This window comes from Idiotropiscis lumnitzeri, chromosome 17, assembly GCF_059441095.1.
Source record: "Idiotropiscis lumnitzeri isolate Australia: NSW breed Sydney's pygmy pipehorse chromosome 17, RoL_Ilum_1.0, whole genome shotgun sequence".
Lineage (NCBI taxonomy): Eukaryota > Metazoa > Chordata > Actinopteri > Syngnathiformes > Syngnathidae > Idiotropiscis > Idiotropiscis lumnitzeri.
In genome coordinates, this window is record NC_142407.1 from 14,477,644 (window position 1) to 14,498,492 (window position 20,849).

General features: G+C 44.2%; 2 protein-coding genes and 1 long non-coding RNA gene across 7 annotated transcripts in view; 1 reads left to right on the plus strand and 2 right to left on the minus strand.

Annotated features, from left to right (window-relative positions):
* The window catches only part of LOC148320440 (rho GTPase-activating protein 7), a 36,685-nt gene extending 24,743 nt beyond the window's left edge, over positions 1-11,942 (plus strand). For 2 of the 5 annotated variants that reach the window (XM_088280200.1, XM_088280199.1), the window contains 16 exons: positions 1,157-1,228; positions 1,696-1,777; positions 2,643-2,706; positions 2,833-3,368; positions 3,524-3,704; positions 3,867-4,205; positions 4,342-4,676; positions 5,059-5,235; positions 7,058-7,220; positions 7,293-7,491; positions 7,750-7,963; positions 8,956-9,070; positions 9,139-9,330; positions 10,080-10,309; positions 11,102-11,278; positions 11,430-11,940. In XM_088280200.1, coding sequence (XP_088136326.1) covers positions 2,674-2,706; positions 2,833-3,368; positions 3,524-3,704; positions 3,867-4,205; positions 4,342-4,676; positions 5,059-5,235; positions 7,058-7,220; positions 7,293-7,491; positions 7,750-7,963; positions 8,956-9,070; positions 9,139-9,330; positions 10,080-10,309; positions 11,102-11,278; positions 11,430-11,532 — 2,994 coding nt within the window. In that variant the 5' untranslated portion in view covers positions 1,157-1,228; positions 1,696-1,777; positions 2,643-2,673 and the 3' untranslated portion in view covers positions 11,533-11,940. Of the gene's footprint in view, positions 1-1,156; positions 1,229-1,695; positions 2,707-2,832; positions 3,369-3,523; positions 3,705-3,866; positions 4,206-4,341; positions 4,677-5,058; positions 5,236-7,057; positions 7,221-7,292; positions 7,492-7,749; positions 7,964-8,955; positions 9,071-9,138; positions 9,331-10,079; positions 10,310-11,101; positions 11,279-11,429 lie in introns of all 5 variants that reach the window. The other 3 variants (XM_088280198.1, XM_088280201.1, XM_088280202.1) reach the window with 3 other exon arrangements.
* Positions 10,365-14,431, minus strand: LOC148320441 (uncharacterized). Its single transcript, XR_015839637.1, has 4 exons — positions 14,187-14,431; positions 12,754-12,858; positions 11,413-11,541; positions 10,365-11,325 (listed from the first exon to the last, which is right to left on the minus strand). It is a non-coding gene; the product is annotated as an uncharacterized LOC148320441 (long non-coding RNA).
* Positions 14,432-14,756: 325 nt separating this feature from the next.
* rars1 (arginyl-tRNA synthetase 1) lies at positions 14,757-20,631 on the minus strand. The gene is made up of 15 exons (XM_088279598.1): positions 20,460-20,631; positions 19,509-19,646; positions 18,958-19,146; positions 18,730-18,838; positions 18,500-18,600; positions 18,299-18,420; positions 18,074-18,194; positions 17,868-17,997; positions 17,696-17,800; positions 17,103-17,281; positions 16,891-17,000; positions 16,396-16,501; positions 16,091-16,263; positions 15,747-15,994; positions 14,757-14,980 (listed from the first exon to the last, which is right to left on the minus strand). The coding sequence occupies exons 1-15, from the start codon at positions 20,505-20,507 to the stop codon at positions 14,871-14,873; spliced, it is 1,989 nt and encodes a 662-aa protein (XP_088135724.1). The 5' UTR covers positions 20,508-20,631; the 3' UTR covers positions 14,757-14,870.
* Between the last annotated feature and the right edge of the window lie 218 nt (positions 20,632-20,849).

Here is a 20,849-nt window from a genome sequence, read left to right on the forward strand (position 1 = left end):
AAACTTTTCTCCTCGTCATTTTTTATTGTGGTGATTCACTCAGCCGAAGATCGGCCATCATAATTAGTGAAGGGATTATTTAACATTTACAAATGTCGACCCTGACATTCTGAACAGATCAGGGTGAGGGTGAAAAAAAAAAATCTCTCTTCCAACAAGACGTTCACGAATCAGGCTTTCGACCTTAATTGCAAAGGACGGAAAATGCTCAAATTGGCATGATTATCGGGATGCGTTTACCATTTTTGGAGTTGACTGGAGAGGGAAAAAAATGACACCCCTCACAACCCAATTTTCTCTCAGCGTGATCTACTAATCGGGCCTTTGCTGACTGAAGTGCTGAAACACTGCATGTGCCGCTGGAGGTTGTAACCCGTTTCTCTGTCGTAGTGGTGAATTAGTGGGGGGGGGGGTTGCTAAAACCGGGGCTCTAACACCCGCACATCCACATATCCCGTGGATTTCCGCAAACATCTGCGACCTGCTCGCCGAGCACACTTGATCCCGTTTCAAGCTCAAATGTCACATCTCCATCGTAAGGCCCCGAAATAGGTTGAGTCGTTCAGCCGAGGGGGCTCGTTTGACTGGTCAGGATGAATATATTGGAGGTAATATAATGCCATTTTTTTTTTCCTCTTCTCGTGGTTGGCAACGTTGATTCATTCGAGTGTAAAGACTTCCGTGGGTCTATTAAGGTTAAGGCCCCGCTAAATTTAGCCCTTTTCATGCTGCATTCCTCGTAAATTGGCGTAGCATTAGAGCTGGGATTTATTCAGCAGAATATTCACAGACTGACTTGGAGTCGCTATTCCGCATCAGCGCCTTAGCACGGGACAATGAGTCGGAAAAAGCCGTGAAAATGTTCAAGCAGAAAACGAAAAAAAGGAAGCTGGCATAGGTTCTCGTTTATGCATGACTCCATTGACGACCAGAAATCTAGAAAATGAATTTCACTTCTTACATTTGGAGTTCCATCGGCGGTAATTAAAATGGTCGCAGATACATTGACAGTATGCGTCCCTGGGTCCTTTCCGACGCAAATTGAATTAAAGCTCATAAAGACGCGGCTGATTAAGTACAAATATTTGTGCGTTTAAAGCCGTCGGCGCGTGAAGTGATTCGCATTGACTCGAGAGTTGTTTTTATTTCTTTGCAGAAGTCGAAGCCAAGGAGGCCTGCGATTGGCTACGAGCGGCCGGCTTCCCACAGTACACGCAGTTGTTCAAAGGTAAATTATCAACCTTTGTTTGTATCCTGAACGATCCTTTTGAGGATGAATCCATGCAATCGAATCATATTGAAAGCAATTTCACCAATTTCAGTCTTAGTTCAGGTAAACAACATTCTTGAATGTTGGTCAAGAAACAAACCAATTTAGTAAAGTGCTGATGTTCAGTGGCAACTTTCCTTTCAAGACTTTGTAAATGTTTGTTAGTATCTGCGTTAATGACCAGTTACCGATTACAAAGTGATTGTTGCAATTTGTCAGACTTGCTGAAAAGTCGTAAACAAGTTGGGACCCAGTATTGAGCCTTGTGGAACACCCTTGGTTCATGAAAAAGCAGATTGGGACTTACCAAGAGCGTCACATTGCTGTCGTTAGAATAGAACATTTTGAAAGCGGTTAAAAGTCGAAGCCAACATCGATCTGTTTGAGGAAATCCAAAAGTCAGCTTGATATATTTTGCGTCTCAGACTGCAGGTTTCCCATCGACGTGGAGCTCGCCAAAAGGGATCACCACTTCCTGGATAAAGACGCTCTGGATTCTCTCAGCAGGTAACACTCTCAGGATGATGACAGTGGAAAACTTTTTTTTTGTGTGTCTGTTGGGACACCAAATCGGAGCCAGGCTGCAGTTGCTAATTACGTGCCAGGAAGAAAGCATCCAATGCCACTTTGGAAGTCCTTGAACCACTTTGCAAGTCGCCGCCGCTCTCCCTGCTCTGCTTTAATGAGATTTGGACGGCAGCTCACATATGAGCTCTCTCCCGGCTGCAAACTTGTGTTTTGGCGGGAAGTCACGGTAGACGAGAAGTCGGGATACAATGCCTGCTGGGAACTCAACAAGCGGCTAACGGGAGCTAATAGAAGTGAAACTTGTCACAAGAGGGCAAATTCGTAACTTGAAGTGGAAATGAAACCGACGAGCGCTGCTGGGTAACAACGTACAAATACTTGAAAATGTTCTTTCCGTAGATTCTCCAATCCATCTAAATATCGAAAATGCTGTGACCATAAACTTATAAAACCTTAGCTATAGCCGACATGGAAATGTCGCATTTTTTTTAGTCGTTTCTTATTAAATTGGAGACATTTTGTGTTTGCTGACTTTTGGCCAGTAAAAAAAAAAAGAGGAAAACATTGAAACTTTCATGGGGATTTGCTGTTACTAGCCTCAGGCTGGCTGCTAATCGCCGCTGTACTATATAAAACGATTTTTTATGACGCATGTGCTCCTCTAGTTGTTTTTATCCGCCTATAAGTCGTTGGACACATTGGAATCAAAACGATCATTTATTTGCTTGCCAGCTCTCCAGCCAAATTCGCGCCGCTGCAGTCGTTACCCAGGTGACCTGAATCTCCAATGGATTGCATCACTTTTTTTTTTTTTTTTGGACTGACTTCATCTTGCCCTTTGCAGGCGTCTGATCACGTTGAACAAATGTGCAGAGATGAGGCTGGACGTGCCCAAAGCGAAACATCGAGTGAGTTGTTGAGCGGGCGAACAATGCAGTGAGACGCTCGTGCGAAATGGCATCGCGCCGTGAAATGTACTCGTTGAGAATGTGAGCTGTATGTGATTCTTGTACAATTCCGGTGTCCTCTTTCAGAGCGATGAGGACTTGATCGAAGACCATTTCTACGCCATCAGCCCCAGGTGGACCCACGACAGGCGGATGCGACAATGGCGGCGCCTGAACTCCTCGACGGAATTTCTCCGCTTAACTGACACCTCCGACTCCCCTCAGGACGTCTCTTTGTGTGACCACGGGGATGAGCGCCACGACGTCTGCTCCATTCACAGTTCAAGCAGCACTGAGAGCGAACGCCAAAACCGAAAGAGTCCGAAAGAAGGCGGCGACCCGAACAGAAGCCCGACGGACGAGCAAGCCATGAGCCGCTGCTCGTCGCGCTGCTCCTCCACCAACAAGACTCCGTCCCTCGACATCTCGTTCAGCGGACCCCCGTCACCTGGAGGTGGAAGTGGCGGAGGGTCGTCCATGAGTCTGGAAGACAAACCGCCCCGCAAAAAGGGGACCAGCCTGCTGAGAAAGATGGAGAAACTGAGGTTGAGAGGAACAACCGGTCTCCTTTCTGCACCGAGGAGCCATGTAAATCTGGCCGGGATAGCCCGAGGCCCCTCCAGGTGAGAATTATTGAATTGCTTATCTGCTTTGGCACTGAGACAAGGTGATGTGGTGTTCCTCAGGGCTCCTTTCAAGAGCCACTGTTTTTTTTTTTTTTTTTTTTTTAAATCTCTGCAAGCTAAACTTTTTTCTTTTTTGGTATGCTTATTCCTAGCCGTGCATCTTCATCACCTTCGTCGCCGCACGCCATGAGCAGCAGCAGCAGTAACAGCCACTCAGAGAGCAGCAGCACGGTCAGCACGCCCAGCCCGGTCACGCGTGTCCGAAGTAACTGCAAACGCACCGAAATGGCCGAGGGAGTGACCCGCTACAACAACAACCAAACAAACACCACGGTCGGTACAAAACGATGCTTGGAAATAATCCAATATTCCGTGAAGTGTCCCACAAGCATCCATTCTCTGACACCTGTCATTTTATGTTGAAGGAGAGCTTTTGTGGGTTTTGGATAAAAATAATTTCATCAATGTGATTTCATTCCTTATTTATTCTCTCAGGACTACAAAGAGCAGGTCAACAATAACAACAACAACATTCTGAACCATGAAAGTCTGCTCTTCCACATCCCCCATGGCCACAAACCGGGCACCTTTCCGACCTCGCTCGCCCACAAGCACGCCCTCCTGCCCCCCCTCATGGATCAATCTTCTGTAAACTGGAGGACGGGCAGCTTCCACGGTTACCAAAAACGACGCAGTGGCTGCCGCGGCGCGTCCTCGCTCGACACCTCGCCGAGTCCGCCGGACCACCGGCTGAGCGTCTACGACAACGTGCCGGACGACCGGCAGCTGTCTGAAAGCCAAGTTGGCAGCGGTCCGGAGAGGATGGGGGACGAGGTGGGTACTGTGTCGCCGTTAATTAAGTTCTGTCCTGTTATATGGATTTTTCTTTTTTTTTTTAGATACTGCAGTGCTACCTACCTGCTTCTCCATGCGGATGTTTCCATTTTGTTTTTTCTTGACTGTTTGTCAGGTATCTCGACTGTTGGGAGGCGAGGATGTTTTCTCTGCCCTGGACACCGTTTTGGAAAGGATCAATGACCTGCAGCAACTGGTCTCCACCTGGACCGAGAGTTTATCCGAAGACGACTGTCAGCGAGATTCCTCTTCCGCCTCTTCTTCGACTTCCTCCTGCTCCCACGACTCACCCGCCAACGGCTCCTCCGCCGCCTCGCCCTGCCCTTCCTCCCCGAGCCACATCCACCTGGAGGTGCAGCATTCAGAGGAGGACGAGGAGGAGGAGAGCTGCGAAAAGTCGTCGGTGAGCGAAGACGAGTCCAAAACCAGATCGCCGCAAGACAAGAGCAGGTGAGGAACCGGAAATTCCTCTAAGACACCACAATGCGGCTCAGTCCGTTTTGTGATTGGGTTTTACTTGAAATGTGATTTACTATTAATGTTCTTTCAATATCATAGCAAACTTCTGCCTGATTATGGTTTGCTGGTCACAAATTCACCCATTACATTTTTTTACGTGACGTTGTGTATTTAAACACCTAAATGTTCAACCAAACTATATAATAAGAGTCGACCAGCTAAACGCAAGATGACAAGCATTAGCACGGACGGTAAGTTCAGTAATAATAAGTCTTCTCACAAGTTCAACTTGAAGACACATAAACAGGCATACATTCTCTTCTTCTTCTTAAAAAAAAGTCTTACTGGCATTTTGTCATCTTTTTTTTTCCAGCCGCGTGAGCCAGCAGCTGCACTGGTCCAGCGAGCAGAGCCTTCCCTCTTTGCCAGCCAGTCCGGGCGTGGAAAACCAGTCGGTCTCCCAGTTGGCTCTCCTTCAGAAGCTGGCCCTGCTCAAGCTCACCGCCCTGATGGACAAACACTCGCCATCCAGCAAGCAAGGTTGGAGCTGGTAAGTGCTCATCTCGGATGATGAGAAACCAAACGGAATTGTCTTGCTACAGTATTTGCTGGTGCGTGGGCAAAAAGGGTCAATATTTCAGGCAGCCTGTTTTAAAAAGTCGTCTATTATTCATGGCTAAGGTGCAGACTGTATAATTAGTCAAACTAGTAACATGTTTGTTTTTTTTTTTGTTTTTTTGGGGGGGGGTTTTCAAGAGAGAAACTTTTGAAAAATTGCACTGTGGAGACTACGAATTGTAACAAGGTTAAATAATAAATAAATAATCTGAAGCTGTTTTTTCATTTTATTTATTTATTTTTTTTACCTCTTATTTTCCTGAGTGATATTTTCTTAAGAAGAAATGAATTATTGACTCGGAATATTAGATGTATGTCATCTTCATTTTAGTTGAGAGCGCCAGAATTCAATTCAGCAAATTGTGAGTTAATCCCTCATTTAGACGAGCTGTATTTTTTTTTATTTATTTTTTTTAATCCAGCTCTGATTAAAGCACATGCCGATGTTGAAAATTGAAAAAACAATGGCCCGTGTTCTTACTAATGTGGTGCAGTATGTCACAAAAAGTGAGAATGCAGCTGACATTTTATGCAAATATTTTATTCTATTTCTTTGGTGACCCAAGAGGCTCTGGTCAACCATTAAGGAGGTGATTGAATATAACGGTGGCCGCAAAATATTGACGCTGAGCACAATTCAGACATTTTCACTCGGCAGTCTTCTCACTTTTGGTGCCAGCGGCTTCGCAATTAACGTCTCCTGTGTTGAGTTATTTTCAGAGGACAGCAAATGTACACCGTAAGATTTAGTGTACATGGACTCATTTGCATTCTAGCAAAGCGTTACTAAATCAGAGTTTCAAAGGGCGTCACGAGCCAAACGTTAACAAAGACATCATCAATTCTAAAACCTTCAAGGAAATACCTTTGCCATTCAAAGTCAGCCCGATTGTGGGCATGTGTGTTCTGTAAATCGCTTCAGAAGTGCTTAGAATAAAAAAAAAATAAAAATAGTAGCGAGATTGCAGCGGGAAAAAAAAGCCCCAAATGCTCAAATTGTCTTTTTAGGAAAACAGCTGATTCTGGGCGGAGGCTCTTGATTCCGCTTTGCTTTCAAGAGGCGCTCTCGGATTCTCCGGAAATGACGGCGGTCACATGAAAAAGGAGCTGGAAGGCTCTCATAGAAACAGGATGACGAGCCGAGCAAGAGAGTCATTAGTGAGACGAAAAAAAACAACCCCCAAAATGTCCTGAAATGTCGCAGCCTTTGATCCTCGTCCATGATTTCCTGAGCCTGCATGTTTTTTTTTTTTTTCAGGCTGCGCATATTCAACCATCGGGGACACAAAAGAAAAGAAATGTTCATTTGGCTCTTCCTTCAAAGGAAACCCATTGGGCCGTGTTGAGGATTGAGACCGTTTCCTGTGCGTCCAAGCTGTTTGATGGCCTCCCCAAAAATTTTAAATCATGAAAAAAATCAGATCGTCGTCTGCGTGGCCTCGCAGGAGCGTTCTCGAGGACGAGCAAGGCCGCAATAAGTCAGCATTTCATGCGGCGGAAATATTAGGAGCCACAAAGTTAGAATAAAGCCAAGAGAAATTTCCGAATTCAACAACCAAAAAAGTGAATTTTACATGAATAAAAAAAGGACTACAATTGCAAAAATTATTATCCAAGAAAATAAAATTGACAAAATATTACAAAGTTTACAAGCATAAAATCAAACTAAAAAAAACATTTTACAAAGCAGTAGTTTTTGTTTTTTAAAGGAAAAAAATGTTTTTGAATTTTAAGAAATGAACTTCCTTCCGCAGGAGCGTTCCCAAGCCGATGGCGAGGAAGGCCAAGACGTCGTCCGCCGAGCCCAAGCGGCTTTTCGGTCTTCCTCTGCTCGTCAACGTGCAGCAAACAGGCGAGCCTCTCCCTCCCGGCATCCTCAAAGCGCTCGTTTACCTCCGGACGCGATGTTTGGACCAGGTGACGCTTCTGCACCGTCCTCAAGTTGAAGCTGCAATCCATCAAGTCAATAACCTTTGAGCGGGATTTCAGGTGGGGCTTTTTCGCAAGTCGGGCTTGAAGTCTCGGATCCAGTACTTGCGCGAGATGCTGGAGTCCGACCCCGACGGCGTCTCTTACGACGGCCAGTCGGCTTTCGACGTGGCCGACTTGGTGAAGCAGTACTTCCGGGACCTGCCCGAGCCCATCTTCACCTTCAAGCTCTGCGAGTGCTTCCTACACATTTACCAATGTGAGCATCATTTGAAGGAAAAGGGATGGGCGGGGAATATCACCCCAAAAGAAAAAAACTCATTAAAAATAGCTCAATGAAAAAAAAATGAATGAAAATTCTGAAATATAAAAGAAAGCCTTAAATAAATTGACACAAATGTCATTCCTATTTTTTAAGATTATGTGACGGCCCAAACCAAATTTTATCAGAAAGTTTTGTTGTTTTCTTCGAATGCTGCAAGTTCTAACGTGTGGCGCGCTGGTCGGATGTCTGCAGATTTCCCCAAAGATCAGCAGCTGCTGGCGGTCCAGGCGGCCATCTTGCTGCTGCCGGACGAGAACCGCGAGGCGCTGCGGACGTTGCTCTTCTTCCTCCGCGACGTGGTGGCCTGCGTGGACGACAACCACATGACGCCCACCAATGTCGCCGTGTGCCTCGCGCCGTCGCTCTTCCACCTCAACGCGCTCAAGAGGGACGCCGGCGCCAACAGGTCACCTCAGAGACGCGTTACACTGCCATCCAAAACAGTTCATGTTTTGTTTTTGTTTTTTCAAATCATAAGTTTAGGAAAGCTAATGTAAGTCAAATTGATTACAGGGAATAGTGATGTTTTATTTCTTGTCCAGTCCAGTGGGGGAAAAAGGTTTAATTTTGTGAGAAAAATCTATTAAAATTTGAAAAAAAAATCATAATTTCCCAGAAGTTATAAAGGTAAATATTTCATGAGAAAAAAAACGTAGTTTGTAAAAGGATTTAAAATATATTTCTACATTGAATTTTTTTTTTGATTACAAAAAAGTTATCCTATTAATTTGGTATTTTATATAAAAAGTCATAGTTTGAAAATTAATGTTTAATTTTAATTATTTTATATTTTTTTTAGGGCAAAGTAATCTCAGTCCTAATCTTATCAGAAAAGAATACGTTCATGAATAAAATTATAATCGTTTGAGGAAAGAAGTCATAAATTTATTTAAAAAGAAACAATATTCATATTAATGGCAAAATAAAGCACTGTTTGTGATTTCATAACTATAAAAAGTCCTAATATTAAAACAAAAAAGTTGCCATTTTAATCTAAATCATTTCATAATTTTATGAAAAAAAGAAATTTTACAAGAGTAAGGTTGTAATTTGATGAGATGGAATTTGTATTTTAGATTAAATGTTAAAATTAAAAAATTGGAATTTTGATAATGAAAATGTAATAAAATCTGAATTTTATGCAGAATGAAAATAAAATATGACAGTATGTCAAGTCATCATTTGATGATAAAATAAATGATTTTGCATGAATTAAATCCAAATGAGTCTCGATGGGTAATGAAACTAAATTGTCCGTAATATTTTGAAGAAAAACTGTCTGAAATATTTCACCGACAACCACATCACATTCCAGTCGGCATCTTTTGCTCAAACTTGACTCAAGATTAAAACTCACACTGCTGCTTTTTTTTTTCTTCCTGTGTGTCGTCGCTGCAGATCGAGTCACAGGAAATACAGCCTGGGCCGCCCGGACCAGCGCGACCTGAGCGAGAATTTGGCCGCCACGCAGGGCCTGGCCAACATGATCAGCGAAGCGCCGAGACTTTTTGAGGTAGCCGCCAACGCATCATCAACCTTCCCGGAACATTTCTTGCAAACTTCAATTTTCATCTCGTCTAGATTCCGGCGTTTTGGCCGGCTCTGAATCTGAGCTCTGTCGCGCCGACCGATGAGACGACCGGGGACCAACTGGAGGAGAAGGCGAGGAAGCTCCAGCAGAATACGCAACTCCTCATCAAGGAAGCCCGGGACAAAAGTCCAGGCTGGGAGACGTGCGCCGCTCCTCAACATGTCTCGCTGGCTGTCAAAAAGGTCATTTAGACAAATTGCTAGCGCTGGAAACTTTGATGTCGTGTACACTTGGCTTTTTCAACACCTCTACCTTTTTTAGCTGCTTTAAGCTATGTACTGTCCATTTATATGCAGTTAATACGTTTGAAATGAAATTTACAGGACACAGAGCTTCGTTTTAACTGATCTTAAATCTGAGCTACTAAGCTAGCGGCATTTTTAACAATTAGCTTGAACTGCATTTCGCTACAAGTAGCTAGTTTAAGGTATCTGCAGATCACTGCTGAGGTGAAAAATGAAACTCATCCAAAGGACTTCAAAATAGCTCCTAAGCACTGCTTTTATTGGAATGAAACTTCTCAAGTCACTTCAACGACAAGCAACAAAGCAGAACTTTTGTCATGATGACTGGATACATCGAAACTCACTTCAACGTGGTTCCTTAGCGCCCAGATGGTGACAAAGCTCTACTTTTGTCCAAATAAAACTCATTTAAGCATAGTTCCTTGACAAGATTGTATCAAATCCATCTTTTGGTGAAATTAATGCCACAATATGGCGGCAAAGCACTATTTTTGTCTAAATTAAGCAATCCACTTCAACATAGCTCCTCGGAACCAGGACTTTATAAGATGGCAGCGAAGCACTACTTTTATTGACGTGAAGCTCCTCAATTCACTTTACTTTTGTATTTGGATGAAAGTTTGTGTCATTTTTACAGTTTAAGATGCCAACGTAGGGAATGTTGTTTTGTGCTTTTGTGTCGACAGACGTGGTCGGACTGCCCGCTGTGGACGTGGCGCGTCTCGGTGGAAGTGGACGCCAGCCAGGAGGTTTTGCTGCGCCGTCTCCTCGGGGAAGAGCGGCTGTGGGCCGCGGCCTCGCGGCAGGGTGCCGTTGTCCAGACGATTGGCGAGCACGCCCACGTCTACCGATACGTCGTCCGGGGCCACGACGCCGGCCTCGCCTCCTGCCTGCCGCGGGAGCACCTGCTGCTCAGGTAAAAAAAAAAAAATATATCCAATTTATAAAAGGCCTCTAAAAAATGAAAGTCTGATTTCAAGTCTGAGAGAGGGCGTGTTTTTTTTTTTTGGCGTGAATGAGGCTGATGAATATTTAATCCCAGCCTGGAGTCAGATGAGGTTTGACAGCGTGTGTGTTTGCCTTTGTCATCCGCTCGTGGTTTTTGTCAGCATGCAAGTGAACTCTGCGTTACCTCTGAGTCAGGCTGATACTTTTTTTTTTTTCGTAACGCACAAATCAGACGAAAGGGAAGCGTCCGACCGCATTTACACGACACATAAAGACGTTTGAGTCGCTGATGCCACTGTCAAATTACAAGAACGAGAACTCGATTCTCTTGGATCCATTTTATCTTACAAAAATGACAAAAGGAAGATTTTAGGTTAGATCGGTTGGGAATGACGATAGTGTTCTGGGAAAAGGCCTATTAGAATATCTCAAGTTCTCAACCCAAATTTGAAACCCTACTTCCCTAGTTTAAAACCTTAGCAAACCTTCTTGTTTGGGTTTTCTCCAGATGCTCCGGTTTCCTCCCACATTCCAAAAACATGCAAAGCAGTTTGATTGGACACTCTAAAATGCCCCTAGGTGTGATTGTGAGAGCGGATGGTTGTTCGTCTTTGTGTGCCCTGCGATTGGCTGGCAACCAGTTCAGGGTGTCCCCCGCGTACTGCCCGAAAATAGCCAAGATTGGCTGCAGCATGGATGGATGATAAATATTACATATTATATTTATTTTATGTAATGTCAAAAATGTCGTCGTTTGTAGGACGTGGCAGTCGGAGGCGACTTGCGGCCCGCTCTACTTGTCGTCCGTGTCTACGCAGCACCCGCACATGCCACCAGAAGGCGTCCGAGTGCTCACGCACGCGTGTCTCTACCTGCTGGAGCCCGCAGTCGCCGCTGGCAAGACCCGCCTCACGCATTTGTGCCGCACCGACACCAGGTACACACTTTGGATCCCCTTTCAAACACCAATGTGTTGTTTTAGGCCTCAAAAGATAAATTAATGAAGAAAAAAATGTGCATCTTAAAGAGTTCTTGACTTGCAGGAAGCTTGTACGAAAACTCGTCACTTACATCGTGTTATCCTGTAGGGGGCGCTCCCCGGCCTGGCACCGCAAAGTGAGCGGACATCGCATGGTCGCCGCTCTGCTGGCCATCAAAGCGTCCTTCCAAGAGCAGCACAAGGACATCTGATGACGCTTCCTGGACAGCCAGTTGGAAGCAGTTTTGAATTTTATTTTATTTTTTAATAAACGCTTCAAAAGGGTAGCGCTGGTCACACACTCCCAAACTGCAACGTGTTCAAAAGACAAACGGACACTAACGGAAGGAAGAACAAACATCAATCTGTCATACTAAAACACGAATGGTAATTCAGGGACGACGAGGACAACAGCAGGAAGTCAAATGCGAGCGACATCTACCTCTCCATGTCCAATTGAGGATTGACGGCGACAAACGAGTGGACGTCGTTTGGCGCTCTTTGTGGCGCCATGCCTGCATCAAACGCTTCTCATTATTTAAGGGAACTACAAGTAACATATTTAAGCTTTGGAGTGAGGAAGTGATCAGAGCCAAGCGTCTGAATAAAGACTTGTTTTCCTCTGACAACCTGCTTTCTGTCTTTTTTTCCTTTAAAGGGAAAAATGAATAACTTTTAAAAGGAGGAACGTTTTGACAGAAAACAAGAATGAGAAAACAACGAAATTAAGAGGAAAAAAATATATTTTTTAAAAATGCTTTTACAAAGAACATTTTAAAGCATAAAAGAACTGAATTAAGGAGAGCAACAGAAAACACATACAGGTAACAAGAGAACACAAAATTGAGAAAACTGAATTTGCAGAAAAATCTGCGAGGAAAACAACGCATTTAAAGACTTAAATGAGGAACAATTTGAAAGGGAAAAACAAGAACGAAGACGACACGACAAGAAAAACTATTTTAGGAGAACATTTTCAAACAATGGAGAAAAGAACAAAAAATAAGCGTTCAAGAGAAAATTGCTTCAAGCTATGAACACTGAGTCAGAAAAGAACTGAGGAAAAAGTCAAAAGAAAGCAACAGTATGAAATCTGACAAGACATTATTCGAGGAAATTCCAACAAAATCAAAGGTGAAAATAACAAATTTAAAGGAAAGTGTGGCGAAAAGAACAGAATTCAAGGTTTTAAATGAATATACGCAGATATTCCAAAACAGTCAGCGACGTTCCTGAAGCCCAAACTAACAAATCAGCACAAGATTGATTCAAATCAGTAGAACATCTCCATATGTGCCAAAAAGAACTTTCTTCAAGAAAAAAAAAACATTCAGAAGAGGAAGTCACAATTCAGAAAAGCAAACAAGTGTTTTGAAGGAGAAAACACAAGTTTAATAAATGTGTCAGTCTCACGGCGCGTCAAAACAAGTCACCTCTGGCGTCAGTCGCTCGCTCTCCTCATTTGCATCCATTTTCCATATATCTCCATTTCATCCGAGATGAGACGTTTTAATCTCTTCACGCCAAACACCACAAGACTGGAAAATAAATCAGTAGATAAATAAAAAGACTTTCTCGTGGCGAAGGACAAGCACGGATGCCTAGAAATGCTTTTGAGGAAAGGACGTAATCTTTGCACATTATGACTAACACGACAATTTACACGATTCTTGCCTGCGGGCCAACTGGAAGCTCACTAGAATTTTCTTGATTTTTCCCCCCTCAGATGTGGAGCAGTACAGCACAGCGGGCAAGCCAAAAAAAAAAAAAAAACACGCTAACCCAGTTCACTCGAGGCCTGACGCATTCATTACCAGGAAACTAGTTGATGCACATGCTCCATTTGCTCTTTTTTAGCCTCTTGGTAAGGCTTTGGCCACAAATAACTTCGTCATAGAATGCGTCACGACCAAAATGTCACATTATGCAAACGCTAAAAGTAATAATGCGCGGCTACGCTAACAGCTAATGAGACAGCAGAGATGAACGTTTACACTCAAACTACATAGGCTGTGCTATTTGAAGGTGAACATGCACGTTGCGAACTTGTAAATGTCACTCAGTAAAATCTCTCCTCCATCTGACACTGGCTGCTGATTGGTCGTTTGCATTGATTGACGAAATGCGCGTTCCCGAGCTCAAATGTAATGCGAAAAGAACGAATCATTTGAGGAACTCGCGTTCACTGAAAAGATTCGTTCTTTTTGAACGAATCATTCAAGAACGACGCAACACTACCTTACTCAAGGAGAAGAAGAGAAGTAGTGGGAATTTAACAAATGTTAGAAACATTTGAACGACACAAGCTTTTAATTGAATTTTAAAAAATTAATGGTTTAAAACTAAAGTACAGGAGTAATACAAAGATGGGGAAAATTATTGGAGCGGAAGTCAAGCCAAACGTTTTCTTTTCAACATTTTCATGTGCGCTGATAGTACAAATTTGTTTTTCCGATTAAATCTCACGTTCGTGGAATAATAATTAACCAGATTAATCCACCCCACCATAAGATTTTGTACTTGTATTAACGACCAAAGTTTGAGTGCAAAAAGTCCAATTTAAACGTGTCATCGCAAACTTGGTATGTGTGAGCGACAAAACGGATCAAAGGGAATCTTATTTACAAATGTTGCATCTTTAACGTCAAATAGCTATTATAGATATGAATTCACATTTGCATTTCAAATATCACTCACAGCCTGTTGCAAACCATCGCAGGTCTTGTAAAGTAACTACACAGAAAACTTTGAACATGTACTATTAGATAGCGCTAGCACATAAGCTATAGCATTAAATTAAACATTTGTCTTGAGTCTCCAAGAGTCCCACCTTATACAGCCCTTTATGAATAAACTTTGATCTTACCACAATATGCTTTTCAAGTTTGACGGCTCGTGTTCAAAAGACATCAACCGGTGGCACTTCGTTTCGTCCACTTTGCAGCGCATTAGAAATGAGTTCTTTCAGAATAACTCCAAGTACGACCAGTAATGTGCGACGTTAGCGATCTTTTTTTTTTCCCCAACAAACTTCTTGTGGCTGGTGCATGTTTGACTGGTGCACATTTTAACTTCGGCGTTTTTCGTCGGCGCCAGCTTGAGGTGGCGAGTTGTAATTAGTTGATTTGGGTCACGCGCATGCGCAGTGCAAAACACAACGCGTACAAAAACAATAACGCGGCAATGTTACACGTTCATACTTGTCATCCAACCACTATTAAAATCACTCGATAGATCCGAGCGTGATTTATCCAGAGTGGAATGAACACGATCCAAAATGAAATAATTACGAGGCTTTTTGTGTGTAATCCAATTAGTAATAGTTTTTTTTTACCTGTGTGTATTTTACATGAGGTGGAAGTAAAGTTGTGTGCATTTGAGATTCACCTCTGAACAAAATCAAATACGGCAAAAATATATAGACATAAAACCAATAGACGATTAGCAGATTTTTCCATATCAGCTTTTTAATTAAAAAAATATGGACATGATGAGGTGTGAGTTCATGATCTTATAGAGTGGCGGAAATGAAAAAGTGCGTAGGTTGCCGTCACATCCTCTGCACGGGGTTGATTCCCAAGATGTTGAAGCCTCTGGCCATGATGGCCGCCGTGGCTTCGCACAGCAGCATACGCCACATGTTCACCTTCACCACCTCACCTGCAGTAAAAAAAAAAAAAATAATATTCCTTCAAAATTTGCCATTGATTGGGGGTCATTTCAGCCAATTCTCTCGTTAGTTCATCAATTCAACAAAATTGGCTGCTTCAAACCAAAAGCGGCGACTATCAGTTCAATTTTGTCAAAAAATGTCCCCCCAGTTTTGTGTCCAGCAATAAACCTGGTCTAAGGTTTTTTTTTTTTTTTTTTTTTTCCTAACTTTCCAGGTGAGGGCACTACTGAGTATGAGCGGCCACTAAAATCCAAACATTTCCATCAGAAAATTTTCAGGCAGGTTTTCAGCCCCCAGAAAGCCAAAACATTCGTCAGACCAATCATAAAGACTGTTTTCAAGAGGGCCTTCACACCAGGCCCTAATAACACAATCCCACGGGGGGTTCCAAGCATATTAGCCCAGCGCTGCTAATTGGGAATTAACATAATTAAACAGCTCAAAGCCTCAAGTGTTAACACTCCGGCGAGGATGAACTGACATTTAATGCAACTACGTTACCAATGAGGCAAAAGTTGACAACTGCACTCGTAGTGACATCAATTTCTGAGTTATCTGTTTCTTCACTTAATAGTAGCACAAAGACGTCAAACGAGGGCAGTTTTGCCTCACTAACACGAAGTTGTCCGACTATTGCGCAGAAATGCCCTCATGTCAGTATGTTGGCCAGAACACAACTGACGCTAGTAAATGTCAGATGAAATGCATTCTGAGGAAAAATGTGACCGTTGCACCCTGGCGGTTGCCGGTTACCCGTGCGTCGGTCCTTCTCCACGCAGTAGCAGCTGTCATAGAACTCGGTGAAGGTGGTGGCCAACTCGTAGAGGTAATCGCACAGCGTGTGCAGCAGCAGGTCGTCGAGAATCTTCTGCAGGATCTCAGGGAAGCGCAGGATGCACTTTCCCAGCTTCCATTCCTTGTCGTGGTCCAGGAGCACCTCAACGCTCTCGGCCGCCTTCCTCAGCGTCGCCTCGTCCACGTTGGCCAGCCGAGCGATGGAGCTGAGGGAAGGAGGAGGGGCCAGGGGGGGGGGGGGGGGGGGGGGGGCGTCAATGGCACGCAAGGGTGGTCGGCAAGCAGACTTATCGGGCGCTTACCGGATGCGCGTGAAGGCGTAGAGGAGATACGCGGCCGTGTTGCCGCGGTCGTCCAGCATCTTGTCGAAGGAGAAGACGTAGTCGTTGATGCGGTTGTGCGATAGGTCGGCGTACTTGATGCAGCCGAACGCCACCGAACGCTGAGCTTTCGTCAGCTCCTCCGGCGTCAGAACCTGAAAGGGCGGGAATGTCATTCCAAGCCGATGCGGGTTGATCGCACAAAAAAATGTGCGTGTGTGTGGCACCTAAATGAACCTCACTCCATTTTACGCAGCCTGTTAAAAGCCTTTTTTTTTTTTGCTCACCTTGTCTCGCTCTTTCTCCTTGAGTTTGTCCATGGATCTTTTCAGTCCCTCATCCAGCAGGTCCATCAGCCTCACCGTGTCTCCGGAGCGAGTCTTAAACTTCTTCCTGAGGGTGACCAATGCAGCTCAGCGTTTCAGGTTAGCCATCAAAAGAACCCGCGGCACTTAACCGAGCCACAAGTGTCTTGTCGGGAGATAAACAGCAGCAGGACAGTCCGAAATGAAGAGCGAGCAGTTATCCACATCGTAATCGCAGATCGTTGGGAATGAGGCGTGAATGACAAAGCGCTGAAATAGGACTGGACCTCGGCTTTTAATCACCGTCCTTCTTTCGTGTTGACATTGAGCGGCATTTTGGCCCAAAACTAAGTGGAACTGAACTCGAATTTCATTTCAACGAGAATATTGCAACAAAGCTACCGTCCGCGCATTTTATTGGCGCCTCAACACTCTGAACTTTCAGCATATCGGAACTGAAATTGTTTTCGGTCTTACTTGTCTTCCCCTAGCACCACTCCAAATCCGGCGTGCTCCACCCTGGTGACCTGAGGGTCGTACCATCCGATCATCTTGGCGGCGGCAAACACCAACTGGAAGTGTGGGCCCTGAAATACAAAAAAAAAAAAAAAAAAAGATATTGTCTTCGTCTTTTTTCCCCTCGTAAACTTGACATTTTCCACCGCACCAATCATATCTCGTGACCCCACCTGCCCGCTGTCCGTCACGTAGATGATCATGTCGGCTTTTTCGTCAAAAATGCGCTGGCGCAGGGCGGCCAGGTCCGACGTGTCGTACGTGTAGCCGCCGTCCGACTTGACGACGGTGAGCGGGATAGACTGACCGGGGGCGAACACGATCTTGCGGCCCTCGTCCAGCTCCGTCAGGCCTGGCGGAAATCAGACACACACCAAAAAAAAATAATAATGCGAAAATGAGACAGGTGGGGGAAAAAAAAAAAAGATCAGAAATGCTGCAACATTGCTCCCTAGTGGCCAACTCGCACCGCTGAAAACGTCACCGAGGAAGATTCTGCTGCTGTAACTGCCTGACAACTCACCAACCCAAATGAAAAGACGGATTTTATTTTGGGCTTTGAAACATGCTCAGGAGCGCCTCCTGGTGGGTTGGGAAAATCAGACCCAAACACCATTTTCACCATCTGACACAAAACACGTCTTGTTGTCAGAAGACGTAAGAAAAAGTCTCAAAGACCCGAGATGGGAATGAAACAGGAAGTCAGACGTTTTAGGCTAATTCCAAGTCTGGGAATTTCACCCAAATGGAAAAACGGGCTTCTCACCTTTCTTGTCAAACTCCTTCACCACTTCCGTCATCAAGTCCTGGTAGAAGGACTCCCCCCGCTCGATGATGTGCACGTCAAGGCAGTCGTAAACCTTCTGGAACTCTGAAAAGGAAGGCCAACGCATAAGTCGCACGGCTGGATAATTCACAGACCAAAATTAACGCGTCACCTTTCCTGGACACGTCACAGATGAGATTCCAGGCTTTGATGAAGTCCGGTTCTTTACTCTGCAGGCGGACCACGCACTGGTACGCCCGCTTCTTGAAATCCTCCTCGTCGTCAAAGCGCTTCTTGGACTCCTGCAGGACCAGATAGCGCCGTTAGTCGGGTGCAGCCGAAAGCTTTTGCTTTGTGGTTTACGAAGCTCAGACTGACTTTGTAGAAGGCCTGCAGGTCTCCAATAGGGGGCGACACCGTCAGGTAGTTTGGGAATTTATCCTGCAGGTGCGCAATGAGCATGCCGAACTGCGTTCCCCAGTCACCAACGTGGTTCAGTCTGAGCACAAAGCCGACAAACGAGAGCAGGAAATTGCTACTGCTAAGCTAAAGTTAAATGTAAAAAAAATAAAATAAAATAAAAAAAATAAGTCTTCCAGCCACCTGAGCACGTCGTAGCCCAGGAACTCAAAGAGTCGACACATGCTCTCGCCGATGATGGTGGAGCGCAGGTGGCCCACGTGCATCTCCTTGGCGATGTTGGGCGACGAGAAGTCCACCACCACCTGGACGACACGCACACGCATACGTGGGATAATTAAGCGTTTTGACGGAGCGACAGTTGTTGTGAGTCATGTGACTAACCCTCTTCCTGGAGGCGAGCGGAGGCGGCTGCACGCCGTTGACTAGAAGGTTGCTCAGCAGCCTGGACACAAACGATCGCTTCAGGTGGATGTTGATGAAGCCTGTACAAGCGAGGTGCAGCTTATTCAGATTGTTTGTCTTCACAATGAAATTCGGACCCCCCCCCCCCAAAAAAAAAGTTCACAAGTGACAAAAAGAAGCGAGTGATTCGCTTGAGACGGTTGTCATACCTGGACCTGCGATTTCTGTCTTCTGGATGAGTTCGTTTTCCGGAATGTTCTTCATGATTTTCTCGGCGATCTCCCTCGGGTTGACTTTCAAGCCTTTTGCTTTCAACAGCTGCCATCAGCAAAAAAAAAAGAGAGAGACTCAATTGTAAGTCCTGTAAAGTAATCTCGCACTGGTTGGCCAAAACTGTTCCTGACTGTATGAATAAAATTTTAGAAAAATCGATGTACCTGTGCTATGGCCATGGCGCTGTTGCACTGGTAGTCTCCAAACTTGGCCTGCTGGTTGGGCGTGACGGAGAGCGGCAAGCTGTCCAGCTCAGTGCAGGAGGCCCGGATGGCATGGCCAAAAATCTCCTGCAGCCGCTGGTTGATGTTCATCATGGTGGTCCCGCAGTGAGGGGGCTCCTCTTGGAGACTCTGAGGACACGCGCAGCGACAGCCGCCTTAATGTTGAATTTATTAATTTTTTGTCTACTTATTGATTTGAATATACATGTCTTCCATTTTGCTCGTCAGCTGAAATTTCAAATGAAATTTGATAAACATTTAATACAGCGCTATGACAATATGCAATTAAAGACTAATTTTACTTTGATATTTTTGTCAAATGTATTAAACAAGTATATTCAACATGCTTGCATTTAATTATTACATTTAATTCACGTGTCAAAATATTTGTATCACCGTGACTTTATTTGAAATAAATATAATGAATTATAGCTTTGTTTCATTGTTGTTTCAATTTTGAGAGGCAAAAGCGGGGCGTGCTGCTTGCTCACCCTTTTGAGAATGTTGAGGCGATATTGCAGCCTGCTGTTCTCCTCTCGCAGTTCATCCAGACGACAAGAGGGTCCAGACGACCTCTGCGGGTTCTTGAGGCTCTCAACCTCAGCGAAGAGACTTTGGATCTCGCACTCCTGGAACAAAACATTGCAACCGCTTAGTCACAGTAGGAGCACCATAAATGCATATTATTAAGTTATAAATATCATAAATTACAATCACTTTTATCGAGGCTAAAAACACTTAAGAGCCAAAAGTGCATCAGAATTAAACCAAAAGTCCAAAAATAAACATTCAATTAAAGCATAAATAGCACTGAGATGAGCGATATGTTCTTAAAAAAAGGCTTTTAAATGTAACCGTTCTCAAAACGATAATGCTTTATACTCATACACTTCTGTACTCACATGAAGTACAGAAGTTTTACAGCTAGATGGCACTACATGCCTTTGAATTGAGAGCCCGAGCACACAAGACTTCGTTTAATCAATGTGTCATTTAAGAAAAATGTGCGATGATAGCGATAGGTACACATTCACAAAAAGAACAGTTAGTGACAATATGCACCCAATGTCGTGTGGGGAATTCGGCAGAGCAATAAGTTGAAAATTAGCAACGAAGATCTTAGAAATGATAATAAAAGTCGAAAAAAGTGCCGTCAGAAAATGAAACACACGGCGCGGAGGTAGTGCCGAACCAAACCGCAACGTACTTATTTTCTCAGCAAACTAGACATGTCTGACTTTTAAATGAACGCCGAATTTGAGAGCACTAAAGGCCGATAACAAATATTACCACCCACACCAAATAACTAACTTTTAAAGTAAAAAAAAAAAGGAATATGCTTGTTTCTGCCAAATCTGCCTCGATCTACCTGGCTGTCACAGATGGACACGTTGCACCGTTTCAGCAGTAATTTGGCTAACCGCTGTCGCAGTGGGGCTCACCTGCTTCGCGAGTCGCGTCGTGTATTCGTTCACACGGTCTCCGTCCATTGCGAAGCACCGGTTGAGGGATGGAACTAAGCAAATTGAACCTAAACGTAGTCGCGTGGCTGATGAAACAAAGTGACTGAGTCTGCAAAGAGGAAGCAGTTGACAACTTTTTCCATTTTACTTCCGGGAAGGCGTGAACCATCTTCTTCCTAGCGTGCAAAACTGATATTAGTTTGTCGCCACCTGCTGCATAGGCATAGAATTACACACTAGCCGATTAATCCATCCTAATATTTTAAAATGTAATTTAATAAAAAATATATATAAACCAAAACTGTGTGTGTATGTATGCAAGTATGAATGACGCATTTGTAAATAATACATGGAAATATATTACCATTT